Source organism: Jatropha curcas, chromosome 10 (assembly GCF_041381405.1).
Source record: "Jatropha curcas cultivar XTBG-Jc1 chromosome 10, XTBG_Jcur_1.0, whole genome shotgun sequence".
NCBI lineage: Eukaryota > Viridiplantae > Streptophyta > Magnoliopsida > Malpighiales > Euphorbiaceae > Jatropha > Jatropha curcas.
The window spans coordinates 2,722,925-2,740,309 of record NC_143160.1 but is presented as its reverse complement, the minus strand read 5'-3'; the positions used below and the strand labels follow the sequence as shown (position 1 = coordinate 2,740,309).

Genomic DNA, 17,385 nt, shown 5'->3' with positions numbered 1-17,385 from the left:
AAAATATCATAAAATAACTTTAGTTTTAACGAATTAAAAAATTTTAACCTAAAAATATATATAATATTTTTATAATTTAATTGAATGTTTTTTTTATTTTTTTAATATATAAATATAATATAGATAATTAAGCATTTTAAAATTTTAAATTCTTACTATTATTATCTTCTTTTGTCTAATAATATTTTATTTCATTATATTAGTATGTAAATTATTAATAATAATTTAATAATTTGTTATTATTATTATTATTTATAGTCTAGCTTCAATATTATTATTTTAAATAATATATATAAACAAGGCATTTGCAATTTTTTTTTTTTTTTGAATTTATGTCTAGATGATTTAGATTTGATTTAAAAAGGATATGAGTAAATTTCTCTACTTACAAAGTATACTCTCATTTGATTAGCCAAAAAATAAGATAAAAATTATTATTTTTAAACATCTCAAATTTAATTAATTATGTTGATATCTTATGTAATTCAAGTCCTATTTCTATTAAAGAATATAGTTTTATTAATAATTTTTTAAAATACTTTCATGATTTTGATTGGCTACAAAAATAAAAATAAAAATTTATTATTATTTATAAATATTTAATTTTATTTATTAGATTGTTTTCTTACTCTATTATTAACGTATATTTATTTATTACGAGTGAAAGTTATTAACAAAACTTATAAATTAATTATAAAACGTATAAATAGAAGCTTTATGATGATTTTTATAAATCAATTTAGTTTTTCCTTAAAAAAGAAAATCAAAGTAACTAACGTGTAATAAAAATTGTATGAATCAGTATGTTGATATAGAATCAAAAAAATATTGACTATATATAAAAGTGTAATATAATTTAATCACTCTATTTAAATAAGAATTTATACTTTGATATTATATAAACAAAAAATAAATAAGTATAAGGAATGAATATATAACAAATATAGTTAACGTACAACGCACGTCGTAAAGAAGATTAGTCATAAATAAAAATATGGATGGTTAAAGTTAAACTCCCAATCCACTAAACTAGACAAAAAAACATATGCTCGAGCTAATGAATGCGCTTCAATAATTAAATTTCATGAATTCTAAACACAAAATTTAAATATATCCTTACAATTAAAACTCATTCACCATAACCTTGATCTGATTAACCCATTTATATCACATAAATAAATAGAATCTGTTTTTTAAAGTTAAATTTATTATTAGTAATTTAAGTGAAATGAAAACTAATTTGCATAATATGAAGAATGCTCATAAAATAATAATTTTCATATAAATGTTTTATTTATTTATTTGTAATAAAGTGACCCAAGATAAAAAAAAAAGTAAAAAAACAATAATAATAATAATAAAGAAAAGAAGTGAACTGAGAAACACAATTGTAGGTCCACTTGGAAAATATCGCGGTGTCAGCTACAGACGACTCTAATAATAACATATTCGGAGAGGTTGTCGTTTATAAAACACTGGCTAATGCATTGGCAGAAATGAAATGACTAGCCTCTCTCTGTCGTCGAACGACAGGACGTTGGTTTTACCAACAACGCATAAGACCATACCTGTCATCTGTGGACACGTGTCTTACCCGATTTCCACAGCACTTACAAATCAAAGCAGCAGAGCGTGCTCTCCACAAGTTCAACTCTCAAACCCACTTGCCAAGGCCAATATTATCAAGTTTGACAGCCAGCTACCTTCCTTCAATTGACGACTGTGAGATAGAGAAACCGATATCTACTGCAATGGCGACAATTGCGTGTGGTTTGGCTGCCGGTTTCTGTTACAGCAAATCGAGAGTCGATGGTCTCAAGCCAATTAATTATTCTGCTGCGACACCAAGGCGTATGGTGGCTGTAAGAGCTGAAGCTCAAGCTATCAATCCAGAAATTAGAAAGGACGAGGAGAAGGTTGTGGACTCTGTTCTCGTTGCTGAACTCTCTAAACCCCTCACTCCTTATTGCAGGTTCTGACTTGATTCACTTCATTATTTATTTATTTTGGTCTGATAAATATTTGGTTCTCCATTTATTTTCTTGAATAAATATATGTATCACAACAATACCAATGAACGATTTGCAGGTTATAAATCAGACAGGAATTTAATTGAAATGGCGTAACTATTTTATTAAAAAAACAATGTTTTAGTATTAATCAGATAGAGTTGTGATAGAATTTCCTTTCCAAATTTATAGCTATGTCATCATATTTCTTGAATTCACATGTTTTTCAATATCAAGCTTCAAATGTATCCTTATAGACCAAGTTCAGCATGCTAGATCTTGCATAAGCGTTCCTATTTATACCAGTTTAAAACAGATAAAGTCACCCCACTGCTGTATAGAAATTTTGATAAATTGTTACTGTTATATGGTAGATGTTGGAGGTCAGGAACTTTCCCTCTATGTGATGGAAGCCATGTAAAGCACAATAAAGCTACTGGCGACAATGTTGGACCTTTGCTCTTGAAAAAACAGAAAGAGTAAATATTTTCTTTCTTATTTTCATTGTAGTTTAATTTTCATGTATGCATGGAGACAATATCAATTTTTTGTTTGTCATAACACTGTTGGCTCATTCCATGCTTGACTTTGTTCTTACTGTACTCTCTAGAGTTGTTGCCATTTATCTCTTGTGCAGAATGTAAAACTGCAGCTTATTATGAGTTGAAAAACTGCGAAATAAAATAGTTTTGAACTTTTTCAATTGATAAGCAGCTGTTCTTTTCCCCCCCTTTCCCCTTGAGCAACAGAACATGGAACGTTTGCTTTTTGTGCTTCATATAGGCAAGACATGCTTTATAGTGGTTTAGATATTGGTCTTCTATATTGTTTACAATTTGGAAAAAGGTACATAAGCCATTTTCTTTTGATCAATGATATATCCGAATTCTAGAACTCCTTTCTTCAAATTAATGAATGATGGAGGAGGAGGGGGCCTGTTGTACCCCTGGCCTTCATAATTTCCAAGGAGCCCATCTGCCATGGAAACCCCACTTCCTTTCTCCCTCTTAACTTAACCCAAACAGAATTCCTAGCTCCCTCCCTCCCTCTCCCTTGTCTCTTAGTTTGGTTGTTGACTCTTTTTGCTGTTATATTTAATCAAGATGTCATCAGCCACATTGGAACTTACATAATCACAGTGAACGGGGATTGTCACTTTTTACATATCCGAATACTATAACCCCTTTCTTCCAAATTAATAAGATGATGGAGAAAGATGGGCCTTTGTACCCCTGACCTTTATTATTTCCAAAGTCAAAAGAACCCCATGTGCCATGGAAACCCCAGCTCCTTTCTCCCGCTTATCTTAACCCAAACAGAATTACTCCTACCTCCCCCCCTTTCCCTTGTCAGTAAGTTTGATTGTTGAGTTTTTTTGCTGTTATATTATTACTTGAGATGCCATCATCCACATTGGAACTGATATAAACTAAATCAGGAATAAAAGCATTGAATAGAAATTGTCACTATTTCCCTATTGTCTGGCTAGCATAGGTGTTTTCTGTAAAAGAAGTTGATTTCCTCTCTGAATTTTCAAAATTATACCTCGTATATGTTCCAAATTAGAACCATTAGACTAATCCTATGTGCTACTTAACAGCGAGAAGATAAAAATGTCAATATTCTGTTGGGTTTCAAAAGATACGAGTCCAACTTTGTCTGTCATCGGAATCAATTGAAATAATAAACTACAACGGTCAAGAAGTGTATCTATTTATTTGCACAACTTACTGAAGTCTTGCCCAAAATCTTCATATCTATGGTGTCAAAATCTTAAGCAGTTTAGCACATCAAGTGGAGTTATGGACTTGCTCTAACCAAGTATAATGAGACTATGAATTCTATTCGATGAATGATGTCAGTTCCATCCAACTAAACTTTTAAATGTTTACTCTGCCTTTGAACTATGAAGGTCTTTTTTTTTCATTCTCAAATCTCAAGAAAGTGACTGACTAGTTAAAAAATTGACAAACATAAGGTCCAATCTGTATACCATTGCCTTAAATTTTTAAAAACTCCAATTCATTAGTTTATTTTCTCGCCCTATGTTTTTCTGTAGTTGACGATAACAAAGAATCGGTGCTTGGATGACAAAGTTGAGATATTATTGATAAAATAAAATAAAATAAAATACAATTATAATGATAACTGGCTGCTAATATACAAAGAAAAAGACAAAAGGCCCACAATGATTAAAGCCAATGAAAGATGCTAAACAATAAAAAAAGATTGATAAAGAAGATAAACAAAACACGCTTTTGTCGCACTTATTTTAACGGGCAATCACCCACAATAGGCAAAGCCAGTTAATGGGGTTTGGAATTATTCCAAATAAATGGTCTAAAATCATGGTTTTAGACTTGCCCTTCTCAATTTCAATATTCAAACAAGTTTTGCAAGTTGTAACCAATCAATTTCAAAACTAAATAGTTTTTGCCTATCAAAAGAAGGAGGAGGATTTTGAAAAGGGCAAATTTACAGGACACCAATTTGCGGTAAATCAATTTGTCAAGAACACCTAATCAACTTTTTCTTTTTTTTCTTTTTTTTTTTTTGGAAAATAAGAAAACCTAATCACTTGGTTTAGTGATGTTAGGAAGAAGAAGAGAAACTTTGATTCCCCCCGTTAGCAATTAGGATTGCTAAAGAATCTAAGCACATACGCAAGTTCTCTTTTGTCGGTAGAGATCAAACCTTAATTAATGCATTAACGTACTATATTATGTACTAACTACTCCAGTTGAAGCAAAGGGGTTTTCATATACATGAAAATACAATGGTGTCCGAATCATTACGTTTCCTTAAATCTTTGATTGTCGCGTAAGAAAAAAAAAAATTTCTTGTTACATGTGTAGTTCCAAGAAACTTTATAGTGAAAATCTGCTTAAACTGTATTACTATTGTAATAGTATTATTCATCTCTAGCAGGAAAAATAACTGATGGCAAGAAATAAAAAATAAAAAAATGATATGTCGCTTAAATGGGGCCCAGTTTTAAATTCTTAACCAAGTGATGCTGCCGAGTGCCAAGTGTTCAGTTAAGGCCAATTTTCAATACATAAGAGTGGATTGCTGGTTTTTCGCGACGATACGCATTGTATGATTACGATTTCTGTCGGCAGTAACATGATGCTACACGTCGTTTCTCTGAAGTCCGAACTCCAGTTCAGCTACCTATCCTTTCTCTATCGAGACAACTAGTCCTTTCCCACCGTATCATCGCTGCTTATTAATAGTATTTTATTTTATTTCTTTTCTTTTTTTTGTTTCCTCGATTTTTTTTTTTCCTTTTTTTCCCAAGTTTAAACAAAACGAACTCGTTTGGTCAATCACGACAAATCTGAACAGATGTCCAGGTCCTCCGCTTGGGTCCACTTCTTAGAAACACGTGGCGAAATTGCTTAACGGGTCAACTTTTTAAATGAGAAAAAAAGAAAACTAAAAGGAAAATAAAATTTTAAAAAAACTGTCGGTCGGTCCTGAGGGATCTTCAACGTGGGCCGTGGCTTCGCGACAGCATACACGCGTCATTTGTGGTGTGTTAGAATTAGAATAGAACCGCCTTTGAGTTGTCAACACAGTATGAAACTCAAAACTCAGTATTAACCCGACTAAAAGAAATAAAAACACAGGAGGCTCAATGGTTCCAGATAACAGCGTTATAATAAAGGGTAACATTTTTATTTGAATCACTGAATTAATAAAAAATCACCAAATTGATAGTATTAGTTAAATTATAATTAATAAAATGAAAATTGTAGAATATTAAATTCTGAAAGGAATCAATCACAATATGTTTTTATCTTATAATTACAATTAGTATTTGACTGTTTTATCGGTCGGTAAATCACTAATTTAATTAAAATTATTGGTAGTTTAATGGTTAAATGTGTTTCTTGGAGTGCAGATGTTTTACAATAATAACAATTATAAATCAAAGGATAAACACTTAACTATATTTCTATTAGGTATTTAATTTAGTTCTAAAATGAAATTTTGAACCAATGTAAAATATAAAATTTTAAATTTTATGGTGAATTGCATTCCATTTTTGAAAAAAAAAAAAAATTAAAGTTTTGTTTAAATAGTAAAAACTTTAAATTTTAAAAAAATAAAAATATGAAAAGTGTGAAAGAAAACAATTCATTTTTATTTTCGTTGTTTTCCATCTTTGACGACCATACTGAAACTTTAGTATTTTTAAAATGTAGTATTATTTTTCATAAGTAAATTAATTATAAACTCAACATTTATTTATTAAGCTGATTCCCTTTCAAAAAATTTTAATTAATATTATTAAAAATTTTTAATTAATATTATTAAACTATAATTTTTATTTTATTTTTTAATATTATGTTTATGTTAATATCTATAAAAATTAAATTATTCTTAAAATTAATCAAATAAAATTTTATCGAAAAACTAAAGATTAATATGTTAATTTTATTTATATCAAGATTAACGTAACTAGTAATAATATAGTAAATTGAAGATTATAATTATTGACAAAATAACATATTAAAATAAAGATAAATGGTAAATTTAAAATATTATTAAAATAATAAATTTGAAATATTATTCATTTCTAAAACACGAAACAATCAAAGAGTAACAATTTGGGATGAATGAAAAAAGAAAATATGACAAAAACTATGGGATGGATGCTAAATATATTTACATATAGTGAATTTCAAATACATTGTTTTGGTAGTTAGTGAAGAAATTTAAAATAGAAAAGAAAAAAAAAGAAGAAAAATAGAAATTGGTTTTTATTAGAGTAAGAACTTAATCTTACTAATTTGGTAACTAAATTGAAAGGTATTCCAGAATTCAAATTGAAAATATCCTGAATTTTTTTACAACATAAAAGCAACGGCAGTTTCCAATACTAGACTAGACGCTGTAATTCATTCTCATGAAACTATTATAGTAGGTTTTAATTTCTGATTTACGCCGATTAAATTAGAGTGAAAAGGAAATAAGACAAAAAAAGGGAAAAAAAGAAAAAGTTTTAAAAGGAAAATAAATATTACTTTCCCTTTTCACCTTATTTTTTTCCTTCTCTGCAAACAAGATATTTCTTTCTTATTGGTTTCTTTTTTCTTGTATTTTCTACGTGACTACGTCCAAACACATTAGGAAAAAAAAAAAAAAAAAAATGCAGAAACTGAAAAAGGAAGCAAACGGAAACCTAGCTTTTTACAGTTAATACGCGAGAGTAAAGCCACATGCGCATGCCTGTACACGTGCTAAGCAAGCAGCCGGTTATCTAGCCGCATACGTGCTAGCGCCTCCTAGCTTTTTATCACCGATGCCTCACTTCGCATTTCCTCATGCGAAAACCTCCAGAAAGCTCAAAACACAGCGCAGCAATAAACGCCCCATTTCAAACCCCCACGCTCTCTACCTCACCGCTCACCGCCCCCCGCATCTTTATAGCTTAGAAATAAACAAGAAAAGCTTTTGCAACGTAATCAACAATTTTTACGGTCCGATCGTCGCCGGAAAAAACTGAATCTCCATAATTCTGATGCTTTCCGTTTCCAGTCCGCCCACGCAGGAACCCTACATCAGAAAACCCAGAAGCCCGCCAGACGGCGTCCATCCTTGCAAGAATTCATTCAACTCGCTTTACTCTCTCCTTTCGCATTCCTACTTTAATCAATCACGCGCATGGCTTCTCCTCTCGGTTCTCCTTTTCCAGATCATCCTCTTCCTTAGCCTCCGTTCTGTTCCCCTCTCTTTTTCCCACCGCCACCATCACTTCCCCTCTCCCTCCACAGCCCCCCACCACGTTAACATCCCTACCCCCACCATTATCAGTTCCACTGAAGTCACTACTGCTGCTGATGATATTGATGAATGTGGATTAGGAAGAGTCTTCGTATATGATCTACCCAGTGCGTTCAACACTGAATTAATTCGAAGTTGCGATGGTTTAAATCCATGGAGTTCTAGGTGTGATGCGTTGGAGAATGACGGTTTTGGCCAGAGGGCTACCGGACTTTCTGGGATTGTGCCGGAAAGTCTGGCACCGGCCTGGTACTGGACCGACCAATTTGTTTTGGAGATTATATTTCATAATCGGATTTTGAAGCACAAGTGTAGGACTACAGAGCCAAAGAATGCAACTGCGTTTTATATACCGTTTTATGCAGGACTTGCGGTGGGAAAGTTTTTGTGGTTTAACTACACTGCCAAAGACCGTGATCGGCACTGTGATAAGATGCTGAAGTGGGTTCAAGATCAACCGTACTACAATAAATCAAACGGCTGGGATCACTTCCTCGCGATGGGGCGTATCTCATGGGATTTTCGACGGTCAAAAGAGGAGGATTGGGGTTCCAGCTGCATTTACATGCCAGGTATGAGAAATATTACTCGCCTCTTGATTGAGCGAAATCCGTGGGATTATTTCGACGTCGGTGTGCCTTACCCAACTGGATTCCACCCGAGATCAGACGCCGATATCCTGCAGTGGCAGGAGTTTGTCCGTACGCGTAATCGTACGAATCTCTTCTGCTTCGCCGGAGCCAAACGCCGCTCTATCAAAAACGATTTCAGAGGTCAATTGCTAAGCCACTGTCACAACGAGTCGGACTCATGCCGAGTCGTGGACTGTGGCGGAGCTAAGTGCTCTAACGGCACATCGGCAATTCTGGAAACGTTTTTGGATTCCGATTTCTGTTTGCAGCCGAGAGGCGATAGTTTCACTCGCAGGTCCATTTTTGATTGCATGTTAGCCGGTTCGATTCCGGTTTTGTTCTGGAGACGAACCGCTTATTACCAGTATGAGTGGTTTTTACCTGGTGAACCGGAGAGTTACTCTGTTTTTATACACCGAAACGATGTAAAAAATGGCACCTCCGTGCGCAAAGTGTTAGAGAGTTACAGTAAAGAAGAGGTAAGGAAAATGAGAGAAAAAGTAATCGATCATATACCCAAATTCGTATACGCAAGATCCCACAATGGGTTAGAGAGTATAAAAGACGCATTTGATGTCGCCATAGATGGAGTATTAAGGAGGTTCAAGGAGCAAGAGGAGGATGGTTACAAATGGTAATAACAGTGATAATTATGAGGGTATATCAGGGAATCTAAATTCCCAAGTTGTAGAATAGATTATTTTTATTTCTTCTTTCAATTTTTGATAAAATTTCCTCAGAGTGAGGCAGATACTCATACTGTTATACCCGTATTGATTTGGTTGTGAAGAGAAAAGATTCCAGAGTTGCAGGTATTGTGTGGTTGGTGGTGGAGGTAAATTTAATAAGAGACCGCAAGCAGGACCACTGAACCACCAACTCGATGGTCCTCTTATCTTTGTTAATTGGTATACACATATTACTTGGATGAACGGCCATGATCAGCTACCAGAATATTAAACATAAATGATAAGGTTGAAGGTAGTAATAATGTACAAAAATAAGTTCAATTTTTTGCAAATTTACATTTACATGGGATTCAAATGTATCTATTTATATTCAGTTTTGTTAATTAGATTCGCTTTTGTTGCTCATCACTGTTTTAGTGTGATAGCTGTAACACACATTATATGTACGCATCCATAGCGTTGCTTTTCATTTTTATGATATTATGTTGAAGAACAATTATTATTATTATTACTATATTGGAATCTCACTTTTTATCTTTCTTCCTTTTTTTTTTTTTTTTTTTTTGTACTTTTCCTCTTCAAATATATTGGAATTGGCTCTATTTGATTATTTTAATTATCCTGGGAGAACACAATTGGTAATTAACTGTATATATGGGGTAGTACAATAATATATATAATAATATCCGTTATGAAGAAGCATTCTTGGAAGCAGGACTTATAAAATCTGATGGAAGTCTCATATCAGGTTAAAATTGGCTCTATTTGATTATTTTAATTATCCTGGGAGAACACAATTGGTAATTAACTGTATATATGGGGTAGTACAATAATATATATAATAATATCCGTTATGAAGAAGCATTCTTGGAAGCAGGACTTATAAAATCTGATGGAAGTCTCATATCAGGTTAAAATGGAAGATGACAACGATGGAAACCGACACAACATTATTCATTTAGAATTTATTTTAGCCTTTTGCGCATGTATGTATAATCATTTGAATGGGTTGGGCACATAATAAAAATAGTATTCCCAACAGAAAAAAGAACACTGATCAATTGTCATCCATAAACACAATCATGCTTTAGAAGATCATTTGGCAGGTGAATAAATGTTTTTGGTAAAAAAAAAAACAGAAAAGAGAAGAAAGACAAATATATTTCGAGCAGCAATCTAATTGCATGGATCTAACTATTTTAATTTGCATCCTATTGCTATGCAGAAGGAATCGTTTTCTCTATATTTAGGTAACGGTAAAATGAGTAGTTGAGCGCTCCTTTCTCGAACTGGACTTATCAAAGTTAATGGAAAGAGGCATACTGACGGCGACAATCAAGGAAATACAGGCTTAGATTTCATGTCATTACTCTTAACGAGTCCTCGTTTCTGACCAGGATACGTACGTTGTCGGCTTAATGACAACTTGAGAATTGTGCTCTACTTAACTATACGGTCATCAAAACATTAAAAAAAAAAAAAAAAAAAAAAAAAAACGCATGACTACTGCTTTGGGAGATGCGGGTTTTAGTTTTAAAACTGTGAGATTTTGATTTCAATTGATAGTGAATTTTAAATAAAAATACTCTTAAATTTCCTTTTCTTCAAAATTACCTATTTTTTTTGAGAAATATACTTTTTATCAATTGAGAAGTATAATTTGAATTTGTTTATATAAATCAACTTTTTAGATAATAAATTATTCTCAAATTATAAAAGATGATATAAATTTAATTAATTGGACATGGCTATAAGAAATTGAATTTTAAATTGCGCAGTTTAAATTGAATCAAGTGAATTGGAATTAATTTTGTTTCATGAGCCATCAATTCATATTTTACAGAACTTATTTAATTACTAATTTTGACTTTTACCCGCATTATTATATCTAAGATCATCCAAAAATCTAGTGAAAAAAATATTGGGTATAATAATAAAGCATTTTTCGATTGCAACTAAATATGTGGTGCATAAAGCAGCATGTGTTTCACGAATTGATTGCACAGATTTTTGTGCCCTAAAACAGAGGTAGATATCATCCTTCACTCACCAGAAGAAATTGTTTTTCTTCATTATTAGTATAGTTTTGTTTTCTGTTCTTTTTCTTTTGGTTACAGTTGTGAGTCTGTATATTTATCATACATTAATTTCAACAATAAGAAAAAAAGATTCTAATTGTTGCGTGGTCATCGTCATTTCTTGATACGTTCCAATCCTTTGACCCTACAACATTAAGCATTGCCAGCTGCCATATTTGTAGAATGAATGAAGCAGGACCATATGCAGATATGGTATTATTGATCATCATTTTTTGGGCTACTCATACGTTTTACCCCAAACTTTTTGCAAAGTTGCAATTTCACCCTGGAACAACCTTTGTTATTTAAGTTACCCTAAATTCAAAATTAAGGTGTAATACTATAAATTAGTGAGACCCACGTAAAACTCAAACTAGAACTCAGCTTACGCACACCGTTTCAATAAATAAAAAATCACAACAAATCTGTAAATCTGCGAACTTCACAAAAGACCATAAAATTATTTACATTTTCAATTGACACTTTAAAATGTATAATTTGTTTTGTCTTTTTTCTTTCTTTCTTTTTCCTTTTCAATCTATTTAGCTGGAAATGGTTAAATGACAAATAACATGTTGATCTCAATTATTTTAGTTTATAATTAAGTATATAATCTGCATCAATCACAAAATGGAAGTGACACCAATTTATCTTATCAATAACTTTATCACAAAAGGAATATATATTATTAAATACCAAAGAAACTACCAAAATAGAGAAAAATTCAAGGTGTAACAAACTCAGAACGCGTTCAATGATTTGCTTAAAATTATTTGCTAGCTACATAATGCATTAATTAATTATTTATACCTCCTATGGCACAACGCAATCAGCTGAAAGGCTTGCAGCTATGATATATAACCAAGCCTTTTCACCTCACTAAAAATATTATAGATAACCAAAAAATATATACAACTAATTCAATAGCATAACTAGATAACTACAAGAAACCAAAAAATAGTGATAGATGACCAATACCACTTCAGCCCATACACTTTTTGATACAAGTCTCTCTAAAAAACCAAAAAAATAAGGGAAAAAAAACATAAATTCTGTCTCAACAGGCAATAATTATTATGTTTTTTCCTCATATTGGCTGCAACCAAGTTGTAACGTGCTCAATATTTGTTCTTTTCTTTCGTTTTCAAACTGACCTATTAGTGATAGACATGCGATAGATAAAGGTGATGAACTGTTCCTTCCTTCAGCTTCACACACTACACTAGTGGCTTATCTCTACTCCTACCATCTATCCTCATGCAAATCCGCCGCTATAATTCTATTCCGGCGACAATGAAAAAATTCAAACACCTTTTCAAGTTACGCAACTCTGTTAGTTACTGCAACGCATGCCTCTACTTCATCATTTCTCTTCCTTTTCTTCACCTTTACCTCATCTTCACCTCTCGCGCTTCCTTCTCTCCTAGCTATGGATTCTCCATCTACAGAAACCCTTGTCCTTTCGGCATGGTTTATGTCTATGACCTTCCGTCCATGTTCAATCAAGATTTATTAACCAATTGCCATGATTTGAATCCCTGGAGCTCATCTTGCGAAGCAATATCCAACGGTGGGCTTGGCAAGAGAGATGAAGAGCTTGAAGAATTCTTGCCGGAGAGTCTTGCTCCGGCATGGCGTCGAACTGATCAGTTTACGTTGGAAGTTATTTTTCATAATAGGGTTCTTAACCATCAGTGTAGAACTTTAGAGCCAGATTCCGCTACAGCGTTCTACATTCCTTTTTATGCTGGACTAGCGGTCGGAAGGTATCTATGGGCTAATTCCAGTGCGGAGGAACGCGATAGAGACTGTGAGCTGCTGTTAAATTGGATCACGGATCAACCCTACTGGAAGAAATCTAACGGCTATGATCATTTCATCTCACTGGGACGCATTACTTGGGATTTCCGGCGGAAGAGCGATGAAGAATGGGGGTCCCGCTTCTTCAGAATGAACGGCATGCAAGGTGTTACACGACTCTTGATTGAGAAAAACCCTTGGGATCATCTTGATATCAGTGTACCTTACCCCACTGGATTCCACCCAAGATCAGCCGCAGACATTTTGCTTTGGCAAAACTACGTCCGTACGTATAACCGCACAAAACTCTTTAGCTTTGTAGGAGCAACACGTGGAAAAGTGAAAAATGATTTTCGAGCATTGCTACTGAGTCAGTGTCAAAACGATTCATCAGTACCCTGCCGGGTAGTGGATTGTGCAGAGACTCGGTGCAGTCACAGCAACTTGGAGATTCTTGATGCGTTTTTGGACTCCGATTTTTGCTTGCAGCCTAGAGGAGATAGCTACACGAGGCGGTCGGTTTTTGACTGCATGGTGGCTGGGTCAATCCCGGTTTTTTTCTGGGAGAGAACCGCTTATGATCAATATGACTGGTTCTTGCCGGATGAGGCTAAGAGTTACTCAGTATTTATACACCATAATAAGGTGATGAATAGAAGGACAACTATAACAGGAGAGCTTGAGAAGTATAGTAGAGAAGAGATAAATAAAATGAAGGAAAAAGTTATCGAATATATACCAAAAATTGTATATGCTAAGAGGGGCTTGGACAATGTAAAAGATGCTTTTGATATTGCCATTGATGGAGTCTTGAGGAGATTTACGGGACAATAGAAAGCAAACTGAAGCCTTAAACTCTCATTCTTCTTTCTGCTATGTATTTTAGGATCATTATGGTTGGGAAAATGTTGGGCTATCACCAACTCCGCCATTTCTTTTGTTATTTCTTTATTTTTCGAAGTGTCAAATTTTACTATATGTTAGATAATTTGTGATGTATTGAAAAAAAAAAAAAAAAAAAAACTTGAATTACATAATAAAGCATATAAGAAATGAAAGGCGAGTCCTCCTTACAAATTAATAAATTTCATTTAAAGGAAAGGCTATTAGACCATAATTATTCTTCGAGTCTATTAGCACTTCTGTAATTTCATAAAAGATAAATATTTAATAATCAAAAATACCATAATTAAAAGATTTTCACAGATTATATTCGACTCATTAGTAATCTTTATTACAAATTTATAATAACTAAATGCCAATTGTTATAAAACAAATTCGTATGTAATATGTGCATGTATATATAATTACTCATGAATTTATATGTTTATATATTTCAAATTTCCATAAATTATCCAAAGAAACAGAAGATGAAGTTGGCATAAAACTTGTCTGTCTATAGGTTAAATTTTATTTTTTTTTTCCTAATAGATATATGTAAAAAGAATATATTATAATTTATACTGAATCGAAGCCATGCTACAATTGAAATAGACTTACACAATAATTAAAACCCATTAAAAACGGTACAATCCATATGAAATAAAAAAAAAAATTACAAATTAAACAACGTTGACTATGGGATAGAGCCCATGGTCTCGGCCATCTGGGCTTCAAAAACTTTGTCTTACAAATACATGTCTCTGAACTGGGCTAAAACTACTTCAATTATGGGCCAGTATAGAATTTCAGTCTTTACTTTACTTTCTTAATTCATGGTTAATTGGCTGATTACTACCATCTAATAAAGGGTTAACCGGTGGATTCATGGTCTTAATCACGTCAACCAGGCATGATTTTTAAACAATTTAATAAAATTGACGTTTTAAACAACGAAAGAAAATAATATATCCAAAATTTCCTGTTTTCGTTAGACGCATCTCCTTTATGTATTCTCTTCCTTCTTCCCTCTTCCCTCGCGGTTTCCTGCGCAAAGACGAAATGTTTAAACCCGTTTATTCTCTTCTATTTTACTTTGCCTTGCTATTCATCCAATCTAAAGCCGAATCGATCAGTCTGAAGCCTCAAGCTCTCGACTCTTTCAATCTCAGTTTAATCCAGGTAATCCCCAACTCCTCCTCATCATTTTTGATTCTGAGTTGTTAGTTTTCTGCTTTTAATTCTCTTCCTTTTTTTTATTTATTAAATAGAATGTGGGAAGTTGCTCTTACCGAGTGATCGTATCAACAAGCTGCTCCTCGCCCAAATACACCCGAGATCAGATCAGCCTTTCTTTCGGCGACGCTTATGGCAATCAGGTTCGATTTTGGACTCGATTGCTCTTTTAATTTAACGAATTTATTTCTCCTTTAAAAAAAAAAAAAATTTCTCGAGAAACTAACAAATCGTATACTACAGATTGCCTTGTATTAGTTTTCTTAACACGGAAGACTCCAAATTTTCTCCTTTGTATCGTTGTTCATAACTTCACATGATAAGCTTTCTAAAAGTCCATTATTCACTTTGACCTGTGTTCATAAATGTGGAGATGACGTGTCCATGGCTGAGCCGTCCATATATATTATGCGTTTTATTTTCCTTGAAAAAAATATTGGCAGAATTTTGATTGGAAGAAAAAGTTATAGAATTATAAAAATATAAAATTTATTTGGAAAATGCTTTGTTAAAATGCCTGTGGTTGAGATGGGATAAGGCTGAGGCCCAGCCATGGAAATATTTATGTGACGAAAAACTTGAGCTTGTGAAGTTATTTGACTTGGATATGTATTGGTCAGATTTATGCACCAAGGCTGGATGATCCATCATCAAATACATTTGAAAGGTGTTCCTCTGATACATTTCAGATAAGTGGACCATGTGCATATCAAATATGCTATGTCTATCTTTATAGAACAGGACCTGATGGCTGGAAGCCAGAGAGTGTGAAGATTTATGGGTATAATTCAAATCCTGTTAGGTTTGACTATAACACTTTTATTCCCAGTAATACTTGGTATGGATTTAATCTGTGTCAAAGTGCCTCCTCTGCACAAATACAAAGAATTCCTGGATGGTTTATGGTTCTGATTCTATCGGTTGCCATTGTTGTATTGTGATTCTGCTTCTACAGAATTTAAATTAGGACTTTGTTGTAATAATGATACTAATAATTTAAGTGTGCAGTGGATTGGACCATCAGAATTTTCTAATCTAAATGTAAAGATACAGCTAATTGCTATTGTTTGAGAACAATAATTTATATGCAAGTTGTGATTTAATGTGAATTGCCTTGGTGTATCATCTTCTGAATTTTTGTAGCTGAGAGCTAACAGATTGCCTTGATTTGATTACAGAATTAGCTTTTGTAATTTTTATTTTTTGAGATCTCATGCAACTTGCAGCCCCTACCCATTCTAATATCACAGTGTGATCTGAATTTCAACTGTTTAATAAAGTCAGCCAGTCAGTGCCTGGAAAGTTTAGTAGCAACTTTTTCAGTGTGTAGGTGCTGAGCAGTAAAAGAAAGATGTGAAGAGGAAAAGAAATCGGTATATTGTGTTTTCAAGTATTTCTATCTGCGCTGCAGCAATCTGACAATTGGTTAGAATAATAGTAGTAAGATGGTGTTTGTTATATGGCTGATAGCTGATTTGTATCCAACAGATTGTAAATGTCTAGTAAATTTTTTTAACTTTTATGTAGGAGCTATAATTTAAATATTGTTTTATTTGAACTTCATTAATTTCAAAAAAAATGACTAGCAATAAAAAATTTTCGAATTAATATTTTAATATAATCATTTTGCTCATTGTTATTTAAAAATAATAATGTTTTCCTTATATAACAAATTAGAATAAATTTACTTTTAAAATAAAAAATATATACATTATCTATCATAATGTATAGAAAAACAATTATTTCTTTAATGATAATTTTATATTTTAATAACAACCGCCGTTAATATTTTATTAAACACAAAAATTCATCATCTAAGTGCTGTCAACCACTAGTTATCAGCAACAATTGTTATTCATAGGGTTTGGCTTGTGCGGACACTAGAATCAATCACCATTATTCACACGTATAAACAATTAAACTAAACTAGCCTTAAAGGGTTAAATTAAATTATCAGATATCACTCCATTTAACACTTTCACAGTTTAATTGTTGAAAAAAAAAATCGTGGACTGAAAGTGAGAGCACCAATGGACATCAATGAAAATTCTAGTTTTTCTGAAACACTACGGATTGGATTTCAAGCAAGTGGTTTTATTTTTTATTTTTTAAATTCAAAGTATTCTACCGTTTGTGCGTTGGTATTTCCTTACGTACCCAAAAAAAAAAAAAAAAAAAAAAAAAAAAAAAACTGGAGGACTCGGGTTGGCTGGGTTGGGATAACCGGACAAGTTCGAATTCGTCGCTTTGATAGACAGAGATTGGGCCG

The 17,385-nt window shown here is 32.8% G+C and overlaps 4 protein-coding genes across 4 annotated transcripts; all 4 read left to right on the top strand.

Moving 5' to 3' along the window:
• The first annotated feature begins 1,634 nt into the window (after positions 1 to 1,634).
• Positions 1,635 to 2,719, top strand: NEET (2 iron, 2 sulfur cluster binding protein). Its single transcript, XM_012234984.2, has 2 exons — positions 1,635 to 1,972; positions 2,384 to 2,719. The coding sequence occupies exons 1-2, from the start codon at positions 1,752 to 1,754 to the stop codon at positions 2,490 to 2,492; spliced, it is 330 nt and encodes a 109-aa protein (XP_012090374.1). The 5' UTR covers positions 1,635 to 1,751; the 3' UTR covers positions 2,493 to 2,719.
• A 4,474-nt stretch (positions 2,720 to 7,193) lies between these two features.
• On the top strand, positions 7,194 to 9,637 carry LOC105648556 (xyloglucan galactosyltransferase XLT2). The gene has a single exon (XM_012234978.4). The coding sequence runs from the start codon at positions 7,540 to 7,542 to the stop codon at positions 9,070 to 9,072; it is 1,533 nt and encodes a 510-aa protein (XP_012090368.1). The 5' UTR covers positions 7,194 to 7,539; the 3' UTR covers positions 9,073 to 9,637.
• Positions 9,638 to 12,099: 2,462 nt separating this feature from the next.
• On the top strand, positions 12,100 to 13,989 carry LOC105648557 (xyloglucan galactosyltransferase XLT2). Its single transcript, XM_012234979.4, has one exon. It carries the CDS (start codon positions 12,459 to 12,461, stop codon positions 13,833 to 13,835), a length of 1,377 nt encoding a protein of 458 aa, XP_012090369.1. The 5' UTR covers positions 12,100 to 12,458; the 3' UTR covers positions 13,836 to 13,989.
• An 825-nt stretch (positions 13,990 to 14,814) lies between these two features.
• LOC105648558 (embryo-specific protein ATS3B) lies at positions 14,815 to 16,225 on the top strand. Its single transcript, XM_012234981.4, has 3 exons — positions 14,815 to 15,062; positions 15,152 to 15,259; positions 15,737 to 16,225. The coding sequence occupies exons 1-3, from the start codon at positions 14,889 to 14,891 to the stop codon at positions 16,055 to 16,057; spliced, it is 603 nt and encodes a 200-aa protein (XP_012090371.1). The 5' UTR covers positions 14,815 to 14,888; the 3' UTR covers positions 16,058 to 16,225.
• Positions 16,226 to 17,385: the final 1,160 nt, after the last annotated feature.